Consider the following 23,278-nt stretch of genomic DNA (forward strand, 5'->3'; position numbering starts at 1 on the left):
GGAAAGAGAAAGACACAGAGAGAAAGAAATAGAGAGAGAAAACTAATTTATTGGTTCATACCCCAAATGCCTGCAATAGCTAGAACTGGGCTGGGTCAAAGCCAGGAGCCAGGAGCCTCTTCTGGGTCTCCCACATGGGTGCAGGGCCCAAGCACCTGGGCCTTCCTCTGCTGCTTTCCCAGGCAGATCAGCAGAGAGCTGGATTGCAAGTAGTACAGCCAGTACTCAAACCGGCGCCCACATGGGATGCTGGTGTGCAGGTGGTTTCTTAATCCTCTACACCACAACACCAGTCCCACAAAATTATTTCTTAATTTTTCCACCCTTACTCATTTTTCTATCTCTTCTACCCTTTTCACCCTGATTCACCAACCCAGCTACCTAATATGTGGTTATCCTTCCTACTTCTTTCCCCAGTCACAAGGAAAGCACTCTTCAAAAGCTAATGAACTCCAAGCTATAAAACTACATTATGCTTGCATCCCTCAAAGGCAAGATGCTTCTCTTTCCAGTCTGAGCACTTACCGCCATGCTGGCACATTGTAAGTATGCAATAAAACCTTGTTTACTCAACCCAAATGGCAAATAAAATATGATATATGACATATGTTGGAATTTGATTTAACAATAAAAAATGGACTTCTGCTACAATAGGGATTAACATTAAAAACATGCTCAGAGGAAGAAGGTGCAAAAGACTACAGCTGAATTATGTTATCTGGATGAAAGGCCCAAGTGAGGCAAATTCATAGAGACAGAAAGTAGATCAGTGGTTTCCAGAGGTTGGGGGGTAAGGTGCTAGGGGAAAATGGAAAATGATTGCTAGTGGGTACATAGTATCTTTGGGAGGTAGTAAAAAATTCTAAAATTGGTTGTGGTAATGGTTATACAACTATGAGTATATTTAAAATCACTGAAATCCGGGCTGGTGTTGTGGCAGGTTAAGGCACTGCCTGAAATGCTAGCATCAATATGGGCACTGGTTCAAGTTCTGGCTGTCCCACTTCCGATCCAGCTCCCTGTATCAACAGGGAAGGCAGTTGAAGATGGCCCAAGTCCTTGGGCCTCTACACCCATGTGAAAGATCTGGATGGAGTTCCAGGCTCCTGGCTTTGGCCTGGCCCATCTCTGGCTGTTGCAGTCATTCAGAGAGTGAACAAACAAATGGAATATCTCTCTCTCTCTCTCTCTCTCTCTCTCTCTCTGCCCCTCTGTAACTCTGCCTTTCAAATTAATAAATAAAATCCTTCTTTAAAAAAGATTTTATTTATTTGAGAGGTAGAATTACAGACAATGAGAGGAAGAGACAGAGAGAAAGGTCCTCCATTTGCTGGTTCACTCCCTAAATGGCCGGAGCTGGACCGACCTGAAGCCAGGATCCAGGACCTTCCTCCAGGTCTCCCGTGTGGGTGCAGGGGCCCAAGTACCTGGGCCATTCGCTACTGCTTTCCTAGGCCAAGCAGAGAGCTGGAATGGAAGAGGAGCAGCTGGGACTAGAACTGGTGCCCATATGGGATGCCAGCACCACAGGCAAAGGATTAACCTAGTGTGTCAAAGCCCCAGCTCTGATAAATAAATCTTAAAAAAATTCAAAGAGGATTTAGAAATAGGAAGTACAGGTGTACAGTGGAGATGGAAGACAAGTTCACTTAGCAGATTCTTCTCCTCACTATGGTTGTTCCAGTCTTCTGAGTGAGTGAATCTGACCATAAACCTACGCTAAATAGGCAGCATGTACCAGGAAGGAATGTGGAACACGGAGCAAGTCACTATCTGATTTTACAGGAACATGTGAAGCTAAGTAATTTAAAGTGCTTAAATTCCTTATGTACTAAGGGCCAAGAAATTTAAGTTTTCTCAGAGCTCATTCCTTTGTCTGTTTCTGACTATGGCGATTGTTCAAGAGTATCACCTCTTTGGTTATAACTTGTCCCTTTTCCATGTAATAGTGCTGAACTGGAGCCCCTCACCACCTCTAATCTGATTCTCTAAGAAACATTTAAAAATTAACAATGCTCTGTTTTGTTAACTGCAAGCCATTTTCTGAGCTTACTGGCTTTGGTATGTAGAATACTGGTTCCCTACAGACGTCACATCTTATTCTCTGGAACCTGCGATCATCTTACCATACATGGCAAAAGGAGCTTTGCAGATGTGATTAAACGAAAGGCTTTGAGAAAGCAGATTATCCAAGTGTGTCCAATGTAATCACACAAGTTCTTACAAGTGAAAAGGGAAGGAAAAAGAGTCAGAATCAGAGAAGATATGATGACAGAAGCAGTGGTCAGAGAGGCATAATCACTGGCTTATATGGTAAGATAAGCAACATGGGTAGCCTGCAAAAACTGAAAAAAGCAAAGAAATGGCAACACTTTAATCTTAGCCCTTAAAACCTATTTCAGCCTTCTGAGCACCAGAACAGTAAGATGACACATTTGTGTTATTTTCTTCATACATTTTATTTTTTACATTTATTAATTTATTTTCATCTACTTGAAAAGCAGAGTAAAAGAGGGGGGTGGGAGATCTTCCACCCACTGGAGCACTCCCCAAATGCCCACAACAGCCAGTGAGTGCTGAGCCATGCCAAAGCCAGGAACCTGAAACTCAGTCTGGGTTTCCCACATGGTTGGCAGGGCACCAAGTACTCCAGTTATCATCTGTTGCCTCTGGGATGCATTAGTAGGAAACTGGATCAGAAGCATAGTTAGGACTTGAACCAGCACTCCATTATGAGATGCAGGTCACCCAAATGGCAGCTTAATCTTCTGTGCCATAACAGCTAAACCACTAAATGATGGGTAATTTGTTTCAGCAGCAATAGAAAATGACACATTTGCCTCTACCAGTATTATCAATATCAGGCCTGGAAGCATATGCCTCAAATCTGGTAAGTTCAGGTGCTTTTACTGCTCACAACAGATGATTAGTTTGGGACAACTGTTAACTTTCTCAGAGTATAAACATTTTCCCTCTGGCCTGGCAAGCCTCAGCACTAACCAGTGGAAACTGAAGTTTGATAAATGGCTAATGGTCAGTATAGGTAGAGAAAACACAGAAACATTCTGTCACTGGAATTTTGAAACATAGATTTCATAATAATGTTGTATATCAGAAGTAACTTCAGTTTTATCTAAATGTTCTTTGATATGTATTTTAGGGAAGTTTTAAGAAGGATATCAATGGGGCCGGAGCTGTGGCATAGTTGGTTAGGCTTCCACCTGTGGTGCCAGTTTATGTCCTGGATGCTCCTCTTCCAATCCAGCTCTCTGTGTATGGCCTGGGAAAGCAGCAGAATATGGCCCAAGTGCTTGGGCTCCTCCACCCACATGGGAGACCCTCCTGGCTCCTGGCTTCAGATCGGCTCAGCTCTGGCTGTTGCAGCCATTTGGGGAATCAACCAGCAGCTGGAAGACTTTTCTCTCTCTCTCTCTCTCTCTCTCTCTCTCTCTCTCTACCTCTCAAATAGATAAATAAATCTTAAAAAAAAAAAAAAAAACAGATGAGGAGGAAGAAGAAAGATACCAAGTAGAGAGAGGATAGGCAGTTTGGAATGAGGTCTTTCACCTAATGCATAGCAGTAGTTAGAAAATAAGAAAATAATGTTCCAGAGATAAAGTAGGCAGTAATGGGAAAAAGGTTCTCATCCATAACATGACAAGCTATAGAGTAGAGGAATGATATGGGGAGACAAGACAGTAAGATACAGAATTCTAGACAAGAGGAAATACTATCATCAAAGCATTGTCTGGAGTCCAATTTCTCTATTTCATTAATTTGAATCTGATCTTTAGCCTAACATACACACAACTTCCAAACTTCATTCTTTTTCTCCAGTTCCAATGTAAAGCTCCTAAAACTGAGCTGTGAATCATAATAGGATTTCCAACAACAGGTAAAATACAATTACTACTCATACTTACCATTTTCCATTATTTAAAAAAGGCTTATAACACTGTAATCATCAATGGTATATCAATTTTTCCCCTCTCCCTGCCAGGTTAACTGTTCAACAAAGAAATCTCTTCTTTACTTACAACGGCGCAGCGTTGCACTTTTGAAGGAATTCCATCTTCCTCTGTTGCCCCATTGGGTCCAGGTGCCTCTTTCCTCCTCTTCCTTGCATTGATTTTGGCTGAACTCTGTGCATCCATTTTCTTTTAACTGGCCACAGAAAATGAAAAATAATTTCTTTTCTCATTGGGGTGGCAAAAAGTGTATACCAGTATTCACTGACAATCATATACTCAACAAAACATTACTTCCATAACATACATTAAACTAAGATGGGCCAATGGTATCTGGCAAAAACCACAAAGCTTCACAAAACAGAGGGTAGAAACATCAGAATGCCTCTTTGTGGGAACAATAGCTACAATTAATTGCCTGACCTTGGAAGTTATTTCACTTTTTTATTTTATTTTATTTATTCATTTGAGAGGCAGAGTTAAAGAGAGAGAGAGAGAGAGAGAGAGAGAGAGAAAGTTTTCCATCGGCTGGTTCACTCCCCAAGTGGCTACAACGGCAGAGCTGGGCCAATCCAAAGCCAGGAGCCAGGAGCCTCTTCTGGGTCTCCCATGTGGGTGAAGGGGCCTAAGCACTTGGGCCATCTTCTACTGCTTTCCCAGGCCATAAGTAGAGAGTTGGATCGAAAAGGAACAGCTGGGACCCAAACCAGTGCCATATGGGATGTTGGTGCCGCAAGCAGAGGCTTAGCCTACTATGCCACAGTGCCAGCCCCACAACCTATAATCTAACTCCTGATTTCACATCCTGACTATCTGAAAAATATTAGAACAAACTGACTGACAGAAAGAGAGTTATACAGGTTGAAAATCCCCTAAAAGAAATACTTGGGACCAGAAATGTCAGATTTCAGAGTTTTTCAGATTGTGGAATATTTGCAAAGACTTTATTGGTTGAACATCCTTAACCCAAAAATTTAAAATCCAAAATGTTCCAAAATTCAAAACCTTTTGATCAGATTAGGGATATTCGACCTGTACAGACTTCACTACTACCCCTTACCTTATCCTCTGGGATAGCTAGAGGGATGGCAAGTCTAAAGCAATTGAAAGGCATGACTTTGGGGATCAGCACAGTGCAGTGCTGTAGAAGCCACCATCTGCAGTGTCATCAACCTATATGGGCACCGGTTCAAGTCCTGGCTGCTCCACTTCCAATCCAGCTCCCCACTAATGCTCCTGGGAAAGCAGTGGAAGATGGCCCAAGTACTGGGGCCCTGCACCCATGTGGGAGACCTAGAAAAAGCTCTTGGCTCCTGGCTTCAGATTGGCCCAGTTCCAGCTATTGTGGCCATTTGGGGAATGAATCAGCAGATAGAAGTGCTCTCTGTCTCTCTGTAGCTCTGCTTTTCAAATAAATAAATAAATACATACATAAATACATCTTAAAATAAAGGAAGGAAGGTAGTAAGTAGGTAGCTATGACTTAGTGCAGATAGAAAAAAGAGCCTGTTTTAAAGGGATGTGTATCAACAAATCCAGGTTTACCAAAGTATGCCTTTCTTAACCATAAATGCCCTGGAAATTTCAGGCTCTACTCCACTAGGGTGAGCTGTATGAAAACTATGGAGCAGCACAGTGTATATCTTTTAAATGTCTTTCCCCTTCCTCTTTCAGGGGCTTAGTACCTCAAATTTATTCAGATTCCTCAGCTATTAAAATTCTACTCAGCCTTCTCCTTCCCCTACTGGAAATTTTGTTTTTACCATTTCATTTAGCAGATAGCTTCCAGCAACTATCACCGAAAAATTCTGAATATCCAATATTTTATGTGTAGACATTGGCTTGTGCTACTTCTCCCATCCCTATAGGGATATTTGCATTATTCTTTGGTAACACAATTTGTACAATTAAATTAATTTCTAAACAATGATGAAATTTAAATATTAGCCAGAAATTGTGGGTAGAGGAAGCTCTGTGATCAAAAGCCATCTTTAAGATACGGTCCAGTGCACAGGTAGAAAACAAATGCCAAACAAAATGAGGACGTGCTACTCTGCCTCACTGCTTCTGATAAGCCCTCCTGCATGACAGGTTTACCCAAACAACTGCAATTGTGCCTTACTTTCTTTCCTCCAGCTAAATTCCAAATGGCAACATGACAAGACCACAGAAAAATAAAATGGAAGGAGGGTACTGTCCATTTAACACTAAGTTCTAGTTCATCCACTGACGATGATTAGAGCTTTTCCTTACTACTATCATTAATTCTTTTAAAATATCCAGAGGTCAGTACTCCCATCTCAGAAGTCTAAGAGACCTGCTAGGAATGTCTAATCAGTCCAATTAGTGAGAGCTTCTAATTTGCATAGAGTAGGACTGTTCTAAGTATCCATTCATTTCTTCTCAGGATAGGAATATGAAGAAAACCCATTTTCAGATATAAAAATCAGTAATTTGGTATCGGACAAATCAAGATCAGATAGTCAATTATATTGAGTACTTACTGTGTACAAAGGACTATAACATAATTTTTTTTTTTTTTTTTTTTTGGACAGGCAGAGTGGATAGTGAGAGAGAGAGACAGAGAGGAAGGTCTTCCTTTTTGCCGTTGGTTCACCCTCCAATGGCCGCAGCGGGCGGCGCATCTCGCTGATCCGAAGCCAGGAGCCAGGTGCTTCTCCTGGTCTCCCATGGGGTGCAGGGCCCAAGCACTTGGGCCATCCTCCACTGCCTTCCCGGGCCATAGCAGAGAGCTGGCCTGGAAGAGGAGCAACCGGGATAGAATCCGGCGCCCCAACCGGGACTAGAACCTGGTGTGCCGGTGCCGCAAGGCGGAGGATTAGCCTGTTAAGCCACGGCGCCGGCCAATATAACATAATTTTTAAAGTACAAACTGAATCTGGAGAACATTATGCTAAGTGAAACAAGCCAGCACAGAAAGATAAACATGGCACGATCTTACTTATATGAAGAATCTAAAAAAGCTAAACTCACAGAAGCAGAGATTAAAATGATGGTTACCAAAGGCAGGGGAAGAAGACTGGGTGAGGGAAGGAGAGATGCTGATCAAAGGGTACAAAGTTTCAGTTAGACAGAAGGAGTACATTCTAGTGATCTATTGCATAGAATGGCAACTGTAATGACTAATAATGTACTATACATTTCTTTTGTTTGTTTGTTTTTGGACAGGCAGAGTGGACAGCGAGAGAGAGAGACAGAGAGAAAGGTCTTCCTTTTCCATTGGTTCATCTTCTAATGGCCGCTGTGGCAGGCACGCTGCGGCCGGCACGCTGCGGCCATTGCACCGCACTGATGCAAAGCCAGGAGCCAGGTGCTTATCCTGGTCTCCCATGCGGGTGCAGGGCCCAAGGACTTGGGCCATCCTCCACTGCACTCCTGGGCCACAGCAGAGAGCTGGATTGGAAGAGGAGCAAGCAGGACAGAATCCGGCTCCCTGACCGGGACTAGAACCTGGGGTGCCGGTGCCGCAGGCGAAGGATTAGCCTATTGAGCCGCGGCGCTGGACTGTACTATACATTTCAAAATTGCTATAAGAGTATATCTTTAATGTTTTCACTACAAAAACTAAATGTGCAAGGCGACAGCTTTGCTGAGTTTGATTTAATCATTTCACAATGTAAGCATATATCAAAAACATTACATTGTACCTGATAAATATATAGAATTTCTATTTGTCAATTAAAAATAAAGTAACAAACTATTTTCACCAAGAACCTTCACTCAAGGCCAGGAAACTAGTCACAGAGTTCCACCCCTCACACAGAAAAAAATGCTGATGATATAAAAATACTTGCATTCTAAATCCATTGGACAAAAGTCTGCTGAGGTAAGAAATATTTATATAGTCTCAAAGTATCTCCCTATAAATTATATTGTAATTACAAAGGAAGTGAGCTCCTTTGATAATGGAAAAATATAATAAGCAGTGAGGACACAACATTATGTGCCAAAAATATGTGATCTGCATTGATTTATGAGGAAACAAGCAGACAAATCCAAACTGATAGACATTCGACAACAAGCCCATATTCTTTAAAATATGTCAATCACAAAAAAAATAATGAAAGCTCAAAGTCTGTTCCAAGTTAAAAGGGACTAAAGAAGGGCCAGCACTATGGCACAGTGGGTAAAGCCACCACCTGCACTACCAGCATCCTATATGGGCATTGGTTTGAGACCTGGCTGCTCCACTTTCAATCTAGCTCTCTGCTAGGTTCTGAGAAAGCAGTAGAAGATGGCCCAAGTCCTTGGGCCCCTGCACCCACGTGGGAGACCTGGAAGAAGCTCCTGGCTTCAAATTGGCACAGCTCCGGCCGTTGTGGCCATCTGGGGAGTGAATCAGCGGATGGAAGACCTCTCTCTCTCTCTCTGTGTAACTCTGACTTCTGGGAAAGCAGTGGAAGATGGCCCAAGTCCTTGGGCCCCTGCACTCGCATGGGAGACCCAGAAGAAGCTCTTGGCTTCAAATTGGCACAGCTCCGGGCGTGTGGCCATCTGGGGACCGAACCAGCAGATGGAAGACCTCTCTCTCTCTCTCTCTCTCTCTCTGTGTAACTCTGACTTTTAAATAAATAAACAAATCTTTTTTTTTAAAAGGGAGGGACTAGAGAGATGATAAATGTAATATATGATTCATGATTTAGAAGAAATCATTATAAAAGATAGCTATGAGGACAAACAGCAACATTTGAAGATGGACTGTGTATCAGATAATATGCATCAATATTAAACTTCCTGAATTTCATAATTATACTGTGTTATACAAAAGACTGTTCTTGTTTATAGGAGATAAATGCTGAAGTCTCTAGGGACAAAGGGTCATGATCACTGCAGCTTACTCTCAGGAAAAAAGAAAAGGAAAATAGATATATGACATAAAAAAGGTAAAGGAAATGTGGCAAAATGCTATCAACATATGAAACTAGGTGGGGCATAAGGAAATTTATCTTAACACTCTGGCAAGTTTCTATAGGCTTTAGTTCTTAAATTTGTTTTTCAAAATAAAAGTTAATTGCAAGAATACTCGTAAATTTTTCACATTGAAATTATACAGACATCTGATAAAATAAAACCTTGTTAGCTTGATATTTTAAGGAAAAAAAAAAAAGAATACTTGTAACACTTTCTTATATAGATAGGCCCTCACGTAAGACTGTCTCTTCTTCAGGTCCCTAGAAACAGACTACCCGCCCTCATCTTTGAATCAGTGCATACGCATTTATCCCAAGAAGTATGTTTTGATAATCTAAGAGTCTTGCAAGGAGGTAAGATTATAATAGCAACAGTTCTAACAACAGCTCTCCTTCTTCTGAATGTTTACCATATGCCAGGCACCACAGTAGGCATTTTATGTGCACCTTCATTTAACCCTTATAACTTGAGAAACAGGTATTACTAGCCCAAGGGAAAAATGAGAAAATTAAGGATCAGGTAAGTTAAGCAACATACCCAAGAGAAGACACAGCTTGCTAGTAAATGGGAGAGGCAGGATTTAAATCTAGACTTGTCTGATTCTAAGCCCTTATCAGTATACTCTTATGTTTCTCAGAGATTCAAGATTTTTTTTTTATTTTTTTATTTTTATTTTTGACAGGCAGAGTGGACAGTGAGAGAGAGAGACAGAGAGAAAGGTCTTCCTTTGCCGTTGGTTCACTTTCCAATGGCCACCGCGGCCGGTGCACTGCGCTCATCCGAAGGCAGGAGCCAGGTGCTTCTCCTGGTCTCCCATGGGGTGCAGGGCCCAAGCACTTGGGCCATCCTCCACTGCACTCCCGGGCCATAGCAGAGAGCTGGCCTGGAAGAGGGGCAACCGGGACAGAATCCGGTGCCCCGACTGGGACTAGAACCCGGTGTGTCAGCACCGCAAGGTGGTGGATTAGCCTATTGAGCCACGGCGCCGGCCCAAGATTTTTTTTAAAAGGTATCTTTTTATCATTACTGTGCCTCTTTATAATCAGGAACATTCTCTCTCTAGCATGGGTTTCTTAAGTGTTTTCAGACTTAGGCCAGGCCAGTCTAACTAAATAGTAGAATAAAAAGTCATGGTTAGGGCCAGTGTTGTGGTGCAGCAGGGAAAGCTACCTCCTATAATGCCAGCATCCCATAGGGGTGCTGGTTTAAGTCCCAGCTGCTAAACTTCTGATTCAGCTCCCTGTTAATGTACCTGGGAAAGCAGCAGAAGATGGCCCAAGTACTTGGGCCCCTGCCACCCACATGGAAAACCCAGCTAAAGCTCCTGGCTCCTGGCTCTAGCTTGGTCCAGCCCTAGCCATCGCAGCCAACTGGGGAGTGAACCAGCAGATGGAAAATTTCTGTCTCTCCCTCTCTTTCTCTCTGTAGCTTTGCTTTCAAATAAATAAATAAATCTTAAAAAAAAAAAAAGTCATGGTTACTCCAAGGTGAAAAGGTTTTATGATCAATCAAATAAAACTGAAGTGGCTACTGGCCCGATTCAGTCAGCGGATGTCAATCAGCTGGCTGTGCAGATGTGCAGATCTTTGCTGCTAGATGGCTGTGCTAGCATTCCCTAATAAGCTTTCAATTTAAGCAATAATGAATTTTACCTCTGTTCCTCCCCCTTCTGACATTGCAAACAGGTGGTATTTTAAAGGCATCTGTATTTTTTTATTTATGACACAGAGTTTTAAGAGCGCTGTAATAAATCAAGGGTATAAATGTAATGTTTTCATCAGTTATTTACTTTTTTAAAAAATATTTATTTATTTATTTCAAAGACAGAGTTAAAGAGAGGCAGAGGCAGAGACAAAGGTCTTCCATCTGCTGGTTCACTCCCCAAATGGCCACAATGGCTGGAGCTGTGTTGATCCGAAGGCAGGAGCCAGGAGCTCCTTCCGGGTCTCCCATGTGGGTGCAGGGGCCCAAGCACTTGGGCCATCTTCTACTGCTTTCCTAGGCCATAACAGAGAGCTGGACTGGAAGTGGAGAGGCCAGGACTCGAACTGGCGCCCATATGGGATGCCGGCACTGTGGGTGGCAGCTTTACCTGCTGTGCCAACAGTGCCAGCTCCCAGTTATTTACTTTAAATTCAAGTTAAAATCCCTTAATGCCTTACAGAAAACACTTCACACATCAAAGGACATGTTTACTGGAGCTTCTCAGAAGTCTTTGATCTGAGTGTACGGCCAAGTGTGCTGTACTTTCTTAGCTTTATTGAGCTATCATAAACAAATAATAAACCATATATTTAAAGTGTATTTAATGAGTTTTAGTTATATACCTGTGAAATCATCAACATTAGGACAATGAACATGTCTATCACCTTCATTTCTTCATGCTACTTTACAATCCATCTTTGCTTTGCTTTTCTTGTTTGTTTTATTTTTATACTGTGGTAAAATACACATAAAATTTTCTTTTTATTTTAGCTGCTTATTTCTTGAAGCACTGTCCCATCTTGTCATATAATTCAAGTTAACCAGCCAAAGACACAGTGGTTGTCATCACTCTAGAGAAAAGCAAGTCTCTTCTTTTTCTTCTTCTTCTTCTTTTTTTTTTTTTTTTTTATTTGACAGGTAGAGTTATAGACAGTGAGAGAGAGAGACAGAGAGAAAGGTCTTCCTTCCGTTGGTTCACTCCCCAAATGGCCATGGCCACTACGGCCAGTGCTGCGCCTATCCAAAGGCAGAAGCCTGGTGCTTCTTCCTGGTCTCTCATGCGGGTGCAGGGGCCCAAGCACTTGGGTCATCCTCCACTGCCCTCCTGGGCCACAGCAGAGAGCTGGACTGGAAGAATAACAACCGGGACTAGTACCCGGTGCCCCAACCAGGACTAGAACCTGGGATGTCAGCGCCGCAGGCGGAGGATTAGCCAAGTGAGCCACGGCACTGGCCTCAAAGACTTTTGTAAATATAAAACTCAAAGCTATTAAACTACTAGAAGAAAACATAGGGAAATGTCCCTATGGACACTGGCAAAGAATTTTGGGAAATGACCTCAAAAACACAAGCAACAGAAGCAAAAACTGACAAAAGGGAATACATCAAACTAAAAAGCTTACACAGTAAAAGGAATAAACAACAAAGTGAACAACCTACAGAATGGGAGAAAATATTTGTAAACTACTTATCTAACAAGGGATTAACATCTAGAATATATAAGGAACTCAAATTCAATAGCAAAATCATCACCATCCATTTAAAAATGAGTGAGATACCTAAATACATTTCTCAAAAGAGAGTATACAAATGACCAAAAAGTATATGAAAACATGTTCAGGGGCCAGCGCTGTGGCGTAGTGGGTAAAACTGTTTGTGACTTGGCTGCTCCACTTCTGATCCAGTTCTTTTCTATGGCCTGGGAGGCAGCAGAAGATGGCTCAAGTCCTTGGGCCCTTGCACCCACATGGGAGACCTGAAAGAAGCTCTTGGCTCCTGACTCGGATTGTCCCAGCTCTGGCCGTTGCAGCCATTTGGGGAGTGAACCAGCAGATGGAAGACTTCTTTCTCTCCCTCTGTCTCTGCCTTTCTGTAGCTCTGTCTTTCAAATAAATAAATAAATAAATAAGTCTTTAAAAAAAAAAAAGAAAAAAAAATGTTCAGCCTTATTATTTATCAGGGAAATAGAATCAAAACAAGATATCATCTCACCCCAGTTAAACTGGCTATTCTCAAAAAGATAACAAATGCTGGTGAGTATGTGGAGACAAGTAAACTCTTATACACTGATGGTGGGAATATAAATTAGTATAAAAATTATGGAAAACAGTATGGAAGTTCCTCAAAAAACTAGAACTAGAATTGCCATATAATCCAATAATCTCATTACTGGGTATATATCCATAGAAATTGAAATCAGTATGTTGAAGAACAATCTGTACTAGCATATTTTTCAGAATATACATGATATGAGCAACATAGGTTGTCTATCAACAGATGAATGGACAAAGAAAATGTGATATATATACAGAATGGACTATCGGCTGCCCATTAAAAAACAAAATTCTGTCATTTATAGCAACATGGATGGAACTGGAGGCCGCTATGTTAAGTGAAATAAGTCAGGCATAGAAAGACAAATACAATAATGGTCTCACTTATATATGGAAGTTAAAAAGTTAACCTCAAGGAAGTAGAAAATAGTGGTGTTTAGGATCCAGGAAGGGTGTAGGGGAAGGAGGGAGCGATGGAAAGAGGATGATCAATGGAGACAGGGGCAGTTGGAAAGGAGGAGTTATTTAACGTGCTCTATAGCACAGTAAGATAACATGGTTGACAACAATTAATTATTTCAAAATAGCTAGTAGAGAGGACTTTAAGTGTTCCCCAAAGAAAGAAATAATAAATATGTGAGGTGATAAATATGCTGATTACCCTCATTAACACTGTATGCATGTTTTAAAATGTCATACTGCACCCCATAAATATGTACAACTACTGCATATCAATTAAAAATAAATATATATTTTAAAATAAACAAAAAAATGAATGAGCAGGTACAAAATTTTAGAAAATGATCTGTTGAAAGAACCTACTGATAGAGCCTGAATCAGCGCTGAACCTTTGAGAAATCATAAAGAACAAGTAAAGGAGACTAGAAATGAGTAAATGTTTTAATAATCAAAAAAAGAATTTCTGCATTGTGGCATAACTGGTTAAGCCACTACCTGTGGCACTGGCATCTCTGAACCACTGTAAAAAATGTTCTCTCTCAACATTTTTGCTCTAGATAAAATTATGACAAATAAACAAGGAAGAGAATAGATAATGTGCTTCAAAGCTAAAAGCAAGGAACCAGCACTGTAGTATAGTGGGTAAAGCTGCCACCTGCAGTGCCAGCATCCCATATGGGCATCAGTTTGAGTCCCGGCTGCTCCACTTCCAATCCACCTCTCTGCTATGGCCTGGGAAAGCAGTGGAAGATGGTCCAGGTCCTTGGGCCCCTGCACCCACATGGGAGGCCCAGAAGTAGCTCATGGCTTCAGATTGGCGCAGCTCCAACGGTTGCGGCCAACTGGGGAGTGAACCAGCAAATGGAAGACCTCTCTCTCTCTCTCTGCCTCTTCTCTCTTTGTGTAACTCTTACTTTCAAATAAATAAATGAATAAATCTTTTTTTTTTAAAAAAAAGTTGAAAGCAATCAAAATATCACCAATATTTCTGAAGTTAATCTTTAGAAAATAGAATGATGAGGGTGTTCAATCAGATGTAAACCCATTTCATGGTGCTATCATTCAATCCATACTTCTCCACTGCAGTCCCAAAGATTATAATGATGGTGATGATAATAATTACAGCTAACACAGAGTACTTCCTGTGTGCCAGGAAGTTTGAAGTCTTATATATATTAAATAATTTGATCCTAACAACAATCTTATGAGGTCGATAATAATATTATTCCTTACACATAAGGAAATTAAAGCACAGCTAAGTTAAATGACTTCACTGAGGTCGCACACCTAGCAGAGATGCAAAAACAGGATTTGAACCCAGGCATTCTGACTCTGGGTTCTGTTCTCAAGCACAATGCTCTACGCCTAGTAAATAAAACCGTCATCGATGAATTTAGTCACAACTGCTTATTGTATTCTGACCATGGCACACTGTGCCAGGCAGGGATTTTTTTTTTTTAAGATTTATTTATTTATTGGAAAGTCAGAGTTACACAGAGAGAGGAGAGCCAGAGAGAGAGAGAGAGAGAGAGGTTTTCCATCTGCTGGTTTACTCCCTAATTGGCCACAACAGCTGGAGCTGCACTGATCCAAAGCCAGGAGCTAGGCGCTTCTTCTGGGTCTCCCATGCTGGTACAGGGGCCAAAAGACTTGGGCCATCTTCCACTGCTTTCCCAGGCCATAGTAGAGAGCTGGATTGGAAGTGGAGCAGCCAGAACTAGAACCAGCACCCATATGGGATGCTGGCACTGCAGGTGGCAGCTTTACCCACTGTGCTACAGCACTGGCCCCATCAGGCAGGAATTTAATTTTACCTTTCATAAAGACAAGGCTCCCCTCTCACCAAGCATATCACCAGCAGACTATCCAGGAGCTACATGGGGCTTATTTTGGTTTGGGACAGAGATGAAGAGTAGAGATGACAGTCTACCAGGAATCTGGGTACTGAGATTTAAGGTACAGGGATTTAATCCAGTTCTTGCTAGATTAAGGTGAGACTCTTGATATTAGGAGTTTCTTCATGTGGTTAAAGAATTTTCTTTTTCTTTCTTTTCTTTTCTTTCCTTCTTTCTTTTTTTTTAGAATTATTTATTATTTACTTGAAAGGCAGAGTTACGGAGAAACAAGAAGAGACAGAGACATTCCATCCGCTGGTTCATTCCCCAAATGGCCGCAACCGCCGGGCTGTACCAGGCCAAAGCCAAGAGCCTGGAGTTTCTTCCAGGTCTCCCACGTGGGGTGCTGAGGCCCCAAGCACTTGGGCCATCCTCTGTTGCTTTTCCAGGCATATTAGCAGGGCCTGGATCAGAAGTAGAGTAGCCAGATGTCGGGTCTCAAATCAGCGCCCCTAGGGGATGCTGGAGTCACAGGCAGCAGCTTAACCAGCTACACCACAACATCGGTTCCAAGGAAGTTTCTAATTAAATTTACTTACTTTCTAGGTCATGGTAAGGCACAAATGAGAAATTACACTATAAACTCCCTGATATCCTAGGTATTTGTTCTTTACCTTCCCACTATTCAATTCCCCTGCTTTGAGAAGAGCCCCTCTTCATCTGAGGATCTCATCTGTGTCATTTCACCCTCAGCCCTAGCATCAGATCACATATGCCAAAGCTAAACCAATCACACCATCACTCTTCCCTGGCCACAGACTGTGGACAGGGCAGTGATGGTGAGGCAGTAATATGTGACATAAGTGAAGCCAAGATTCTAATAGATAGAGTATCACTTTGAGTATTTGAATGTGGAGATATGGCTCCAAGAACCATTCTGTGACCATCGAGTGACTAACCAGTAACCAGGAGGGGAGCCTTTTTGGAAATAGCCAACACAGAGAAAGCAGAAAACCCAGAGCCAGAACTGTTTCATGATGCCAATTAACACATTCTCCTTTGGCTTATACTAGTGAAGATGGGATTTTTACCACATGGCACTATAAAAACCATTAACTCCTAAAAGCAGTAGCCAGCAACGAGCCCTAGGACACAGTAAGCACCCAGTGACAAGCTGAATCAATGCAGTATGTACATAAAACTGCTTTGACAACTTGAAACACACCATAAACATTACTGTTTAGTTTTACTGGAAAGGGGTCAGTACTTAATATTTAAGTCTATCAAAGTTGGCACAACAAAGCTCACATCATGTTGAGTCTTTTTGCAGGCTTGCGTTATTTCTATTCATACCATTCCTTACCTGCTTACATAGAGTCCCTCTATTTCCCAAAGATGCCTTCATGTTTTATATTATACTTTAAGCTAAAGTTTTAAAATTCTTTAGATTTAGAACAAACATATCTAATGCTTTTTGGATTTTAGTATAAAACACTTCATACCTTATCCACTTTCTCAGGAGATGGAAAACACACTGGTCACAGATATTCCATAACAATAATCCTAAAAGAATTTAGAAATTACAAGAGATTAATTCTCAATCCTCTCCTGTAGAACTTATGCTAGTGCTTAAACGTTGGCTTTATAGGTCTCTTGAGGTTTTTTTCTTTTTTTACTGGTGTTCTCTTACCATGCCTTAATCCCTCACATTTACTAACTTACGTACCACCTAATCATATACAATAATATAATCATTAATACTTGAAGTAACAAGAAAACATTAACCTCTAGTTTCCTTAATGTTCCAGTAGATAACTTTGTCTACTGAAAACACACAAATAAAAGGTATTTGGGAGGATAGGGGCACACTGAGAATAGTAAGTACATCCTAATGTTATGATGGATTTTTAATTTATACTGAAACCACACCACCATTACAACATTCACAACTGCTCTGTAGCCATGTTTTTTTATTTTAATTTTTATTTATTTATTTTAAAGATTTTATTTATTTGAGAGGTAGAGTTACAGACAGTGAGAGGGAGAGACAGAGAGAAAGGTCTTCCCTCCATTGGTTCACTCCCCAAATGGCTGCAATAGCTGGAACTGTGCCAATCTAAAGCCAGGTGCCAGGTGCTTTCTCCCAGTCTCCCATGCGGGTGCAAGGGCCCAAGCACTTGGGCCATCTTCTGCTGCTTTCCCAGGACATAGCAGAGAGCTGTGCGGGAAGAGGAGCAGCCAGGACTAGAACCAATGCCCATATGGGATACTGGCGCTGCAGGCGGAGGATTAACCTACTGCACCACGGCGCTGGCCCCTCTGTAGTCATTTGAATACTTCCAACAATGAGGAAGAATACCTCTCATACTCTCCACTTGTGATAACTGTACCTTTAAAATTAACCAACACCATTCTAGTAAAGGTACAGGTTCTGGGGGGAAAAAAAAAAAGCTAGCTTTAAATATCTACACTCAAGACAGGGGAGAAAATACACACACACACACACACACAGGCTGCTGAAATACATGTTTGTTCAGTGGGCACTGGAGCTGGAAAACGATAGCATGTCCCCTGAGTCAATAACAGTAGGAGGTCAAAATAGGGCAGCAGATTACCAAATGCCTAATGTGGATACTGGCTTCTAGCCACAGCACCCACATTAATTAAGCAGGGATGAGTCAGAGTGAAAAGCAGTTCAGATAGAATACAGAACCTCCCTTATGCGCCCTACTGGACTGGGCCAAAATTTCCAGTTTCCTTAGTTATTTATCCTCCAGAAAAGTTTGCCAAAGGAGCTACAACAAAAGAGAGATGAAGGAGGCTGACAGTCAGAATGCAGCATTTGCAAGGCCTGATCTTTCCAACACTGTTGCCTATTCAGGCCCTAAATAAATCACCCCATCTTAGTCACTGAAGTTCTCCATTCAAGCACAGGCTCTAAATATGGACATAATTGCCCACCCAGCCTACAGAGAGTATTAGTAATTATCTCCAAAGTGCTCTCCAAATGCAGAATGTAGTATCTGTGACTGGAATTTTTACTCAGATTCACAAAATCTGGGTGTATTTCTGCTGAATCACCTCCTAGGACACACTGCTTGCCTTGTTCTTCAATGTTCCAACAGATGCCTGCTTAGATTCATCAATTGCTACAGAAGTGGGAAATGTGTTTTTGGAGTGGGGAGGGATGACTATGAGGAGATACAAAGATCGAGCCAGTCAAACATTTTCCTAATATGAATGTCCTCAAGGAGACAGAATCTAGGTGTGACATGCATATGTTTGGGGCCTATAGATGAAAAGTTTCTTTCTCCTGCAAGTACAGTTTTAGGAATTCCTTCCCAGTTTCCGCTATTCTACTTCCTTATTGCTGACAGATCTAACAAGCAAGATCTAACAAGGCAAAAGAGGAGGTAGACTATGCTTCCCAAGCCATTCAACAATCTAGGTAGTAGCAAGCTGCAATCACGTACACTCTTCCAAATTTCGAATTCAGACTTGACTGATTACCTATAGAGAACTATCTGTCTAAGAAGGAGACATGAATTTTTGCTTTGAATTCTGTTCCTGCTTTCCCCATCCCTGGGCCTGAATTACCCACTCCCCACCCCCCAGTAAAACTTTATGCTCAGTATAAGGTGCTTGCTACATTTTAAAAGACTTATTTATTTGAAAGTCAGAGTTACAGAGAAGGAGAGTCAGTGGCAGAGGAAGGAGAGAAAGAGGGAGACAGAGAGGTGGGAGAGGGAGAGGGAGAGGGAGAGGGAGAGGGAGAGGGAGACGGAGACGGAGAGGGAGACGGAGAGGGAGACGGAGAGGGAGAATTGATCTTCCATCCACTGGTTCACTTCCCAAATGGCCTCAATAGCTGGGGCTGGGCCAGGCCAAAGCCAGGAGGCAGGAGCTTCTTCTGGGTCTCCCACATGGGTACAGGGGCCCATCTTCTGTTGCTTTCCCAGGAGCATTAGCAGGGAGCTAGGTCAGAAGCAAAGTAGCCAGGACTTGAACCGGCGCCCATATGAGATGCTGGCGCTGCCCATATGAAATGCAGGTGGAGGCTTAACCTTCTACATCACACTGCCAGCCCCAGGTGCTACTCATAAGCTCCATTTTCCAGGTGGTGCATCTAATAGTCTTGACATTCATTAATCCTGTCATCTGCTGTACATTCTTGTTTGTCAACAGATAACAGTGCAGTGACATAATCCCTTGTGCAAAGCTAAAGTCCTTTGAAGCTTGAGGGAGGATAAGAGTAACTCAAAATGCAGAAGACTGAGAAATTCAAGAAACAGCAAATCTCCTAGATCAGAGGTCAGCAAAGTACAACAGTCAGGCAAAAGATGGCCCAGGCCTGTTTTTTAATTCAAGTTTTGTCAAAACACAGCTATTCGTATTCATTCATAGATGTGCTGTCCGTGGCTACCTTTGTGCTACAACAAGCAGAGTTGAGTGGTTGCAACAGAGATTTTGAGACCTTGAAAACCTAAAAAATTTACTCTCTGGCCCTTTACCAAAGAGCTTTGCCAACTCCCATTCTAGATGAAGACAGGAGTAGTTTTATCAATAAATTGATGGCAAATTCTACCTAAATCTATGCAATCTAAAGTGGGGGACAGTGCTAGGAACAGGATTATTTCAAGAAACTGCACCTCATCTTTCTAATACAGGATTACTGCAGTTTAGGTAAATAGCCCATAACAGCATACAATAAACAAATACTGGGGCCAGCATTGTGGCATAGCAGGTAAAGCCACCACCTATGATGCCAGCATCCCACATGGGCTCTAGTTTGAGTCCAAGCTGCTCTACTTCCAATCTAGCTCCCTGCTAATGTGCCTGGGAAAGCAGCAGAGGATGGTCCAAGTGCTTGGGCCCCTGCCCACGTGGGAGACCCAGGAGAAGCTCCTGCCTCCTGAATTCAGATGCCCAGCTCTCACCTTTGCAGCCATTTGGGGAGTGAACCAGCAGATGGAAGACCTCTGTTTCTCCCCTCTCTCTCTGTAACTGTGCCTTTCAAATAAATAAATATTTACTAAAAAAAGAATACAAATACATAATTTGAGAACTTCTAAATGTAAAGGTGAATTTCACAACATAACCTGCCCGGTAGACTAAACTAGAGCTCAATGCTACTCCTCCATACATGAGGCCTGGAAAATTGCTTCATCAGCCCAGGAAACCATACCGCAGCGTGTTGGAAGAGGGTCTGGTGTGGACAGCCTCTCGTTCTGGGAAACGGGGTGCGGCTGGAAAGGGGGATGCCCTCTTCCCCATCACACAATTCACGTTTGTGGGGAAACTGGCGCTAAATCATTCCTAGACGACCTGGGTCAGGGTTTCGTCTGTAGCAGAGCAGCTCCCTTTGCTGTGATCTACTGAAAGTCAGCCCTTGACACAAGAGTTTGTAAAAAGTTAAAGCAATTAAAAAATAAAAGCAAAAAAAGAAAATTGCTTCATCTAAGACTTTAGCTTTGAACTTCATCTCCTCCAATTTCTTCAGAGAAATCCATATTGAACAAATAGGCACTTACTCTATGCAAGACTCTGCATTAGCCATTAGTGCAAAATAAAGTTTATACTTGGACCTGGCTATGCAGTAGGGCATTTTAGAAAACAGATGACACTCAAAACCACAAAGAATGCTTATACAATGTTCTCACAGTTGAATAATTTTATTCTATCACTATTCTACCAGAAGATTCAGTGAGTAAACTTTGTGTTTAGATTGTGTTCCTCTGAGAGAAGATTACAGAACTTCTATCTTTTAGAGGCATAGGGCAGGGTCTAAAATACAATTCATGAAGTCTGAATTTCGAACAAAAAATATTTTATCCTTGTTTTCACTAACCTCTGACAAAATCACCGTTTCCTTCCATTGCAAACATGAGTCACAACAGTAATAGCAGGCTTAGTAGAAAATTACTTTGTCATCAATAGAAATCATAAATATCTTCATATCACATTATACTTGTTATAAGTATCTTGAAATATTGTTGAGTCATAACCATTTTTAAATTGTTATACTTAGAACTACTATGAGACCTACTGACAGTAAATATTTACTGTCCTCCACTTTAGATTGCATAGATTTAGGTAGAATTTGCCATCAATTTATTGATAAAACTGCTCCTGTCTTCATCTAGAATGGGAGTTGGCAAAGCTCTTTGGTAAAGGGCCAGAGAGTAAATTTTTTAGGTTTTCAAGGTCTCAAAATCTCTGTTGCAACCACTCAACTCTGCTTGTTGTAGCACAAAGGTAGCAATGGACAGCACATCTATAAATGAGTATGAATAGCTGTGTTCTGACAAACCTTATTTACAGTGCTATACAACATACCTAACAATACTTTGATAACTATTTCAATATAATTTCTTTCCTTTATAATTTTATGTATTTTATTTTGCACATAGGAAAACATTATCCCAAAAAGAAACTCCACAAGGTTTCATCACACTGCTAAAGCAGTCTGTGACAGAAAAAGGATTTAGAATCCTGGGCCAGGACCAAACAGTAAGCATAATTACATCTAAGGTAACTCTCTGTAGATGAAATCCACCTCTGTGTTCTGTTAAGGTTCATACACTCATTTTGTCCTCTAGCATACAGCAAAGACCACATCACTATTTTTAGCTGCCCTCACTTCAAAACTGGTTTACAAATAGTTGTGGGTGTGATATAACAGCCTAGCAGATCCACAGGGTCCTCTAGCTCACTGGCAGTCATCCTAGTCCAAACATAGAAAGCCTCAAACTAATATAACTTTTAACTTGTGGATACAAGAGAGTTACCAAAGAAAAAGGGAAAGAAACAAACAAAAAAATAAATAAATAAAAGGAAATGAAGGAAAGCTTGCTACATACCTATCTACTAATCTGGTTTGCAAAAAATAAAATGCAATTTGATTATTTATGCTAATGCAACAATCCATGTAAACAAACCTAACACAGTGCTAAATATCTATCACAGCTTATTTTTTTCTTCTATAGTGGAGCTTTGGCACACTCTGCAGAATACCAAGCGTGTAAAAATGTGCATTACCTGAATTTACTGACTGGATTGCAGAAGAGAGTTAAGATTTACATTTTGCCACAAATCATCCACAAAGTAATTAGCAAAGAAAATCATATTTGAAACCCATGCCCAGTTAGCCATTTGACAGGAAGACTAGTCCCGGTCGGGGCGCTGGATTCTGTCCCAGTTGCTCCTCTTCCAGTCCAGCTCTCTGCTATGGCCCGGGAGTGCAGTGGAGGATGGCCCAAGTGCTTGGGCCCTGCACCCACATGGGAGACCAAGAAGAAGCACATGGCTCCTGGCTTCGGATCGGTGCAGCACACCGGCCGTAGTGGCCATTTTGGGGGGTGAACCAACGGAAGAAAGACCTTTCTCTCTGTCTCTCTCTCTCATTATCTAACTCTGCCTGTCAAACAAAAAAAAAGAGTATTAGAAGCAGAAAGGTTTAGTTTATGAATGAGGTCAAAGGACTCAAAGCAGAAGATGCCAGCAGTCACAGAGCAGATAAGCAACACCTACAGTCATCTCACATTGCCTCTTTCCTAAGTCACCCTGGTTTTTAAAACATAACTGATGTGGTGATAACATAAAATATGTACAAGCAGTCAGTCACAATGTAGAACAAAAAAGAAGTCTCACAGTCCAGCAATAGTTGACACTGACCTTAGGATTTCTTTAATTGGGGGAAAAGCCTCAAAATAAAGATGATGACTTCTAGAAAAATGTATTATTTCCAATATGCTTCAAGGTAACACAAACTTTGATATGAGTTTTGTTTCGGGTGTTGTGGTGTAGCAGGTTAAATCGCCACCTGTAATGCTGGCATCCTATAAAGGCATTCCATATGGGCACTGGTTCAAGTCCTGGCTATTCTACTTCCGATCCAGCTCCCTGCTAATGCTCCTGGGAAAGCAGCAGAAGATGGCTCAAGTCCTTGGGCCCCTGAATCCACATGGGAGACCCAGATGAAGCTGCTGGCTTCAGACTGGCCCAGCCCTGGCCATTGTGGCCATTTGGGGAGTGAACCAGCATATAGAAAATATTTTGTTGGGGGCCGGTGCCGTGGCTCACTTGGCTAATCCTCCGCCTGAGGTGCGAGCATCCCATGTGGGCGCCGGGTTCTGGTCCCGGTTGCTCCTCTTCCAGTCCAACTCTCTGCTGTGGCCCGGAAAGGCAGTGGAGGATGGCCCAAGTGCTTGGGTCCCTGCACCCGCATGGGAGACCAGGAGAAAGCACCTGACTCCTGGCTTCGGATCGGCGTAGCTCCAGCTATAGTGGCCATTTGGGGGGTGAACCAGCGGAAGGAGGACCTTTC

At 41.9% G+C, this 23,278-nt stretch overlaps 2 protein-coding genes across 4 annotated transcripts in view; both read right to left on the reverse strand.

Annotated features, from left to right (window-relative positions):
• Positions 1-23,278, reverse strand: part of PCYT1A (phosphate cytidylyltransferase 1A, choline) — a 46,976-nt gene that overhangs the window by 18,881 nt on the left and 4,817 nt on the right. For 2 of the 3 annotated variants that reach the window (XM_062209533.1, XM_062209515.1), the window contains exons 2-3: positions 16,455-16,515; positions 4,038-4,164 (exon numbers count right to left, since the gene is read on the reverse strand). In XM_062209533.1, the coding sequence (XP_062065517.1) occupies positions 4,038-4,154 (117 nt within the window). In that variant the 5' untranslated portion in view covers positions 4,155-4,164; positions 16,455-16,515. The remainder of the gene's footprint in view (positions 1-4,037; positions 4,165-16,454; positions 16,516-23,278) is intronic. The other variant, XM_062209524.1, reaches the window with a different exon arrangement.
• The window catches only part of DYNLT2B (dynein light chain Tctex-type 2B), a 37,163-nt gene continuing 30,336 nt past the window's right edge, over positions 16,452-23,278 (reverse strand). The window contains exon 6 of the mRNA XM_062209548.1: positions 16,452-16,515. The gene's annotated coding sequence lies outside the window, so the exon portion shown is untranslated. The remainder of the gene's footprint in view (positions 16,516-23,278) is intronic.

Source organism: Lepus europaeus, chromosome 2, assembly GCF_033115175.1.
Source record: "Lepus europaeus isolate LE1 chromosome 2, mLepTim1.pri, whole genome shotgun sequence".
Taxonomy (NCBI): Eukaryota; Metazoa; Chordata; class Mammalia; order Lagomorpha; family Leporidae; genus Lepus; species Lepus europaeus.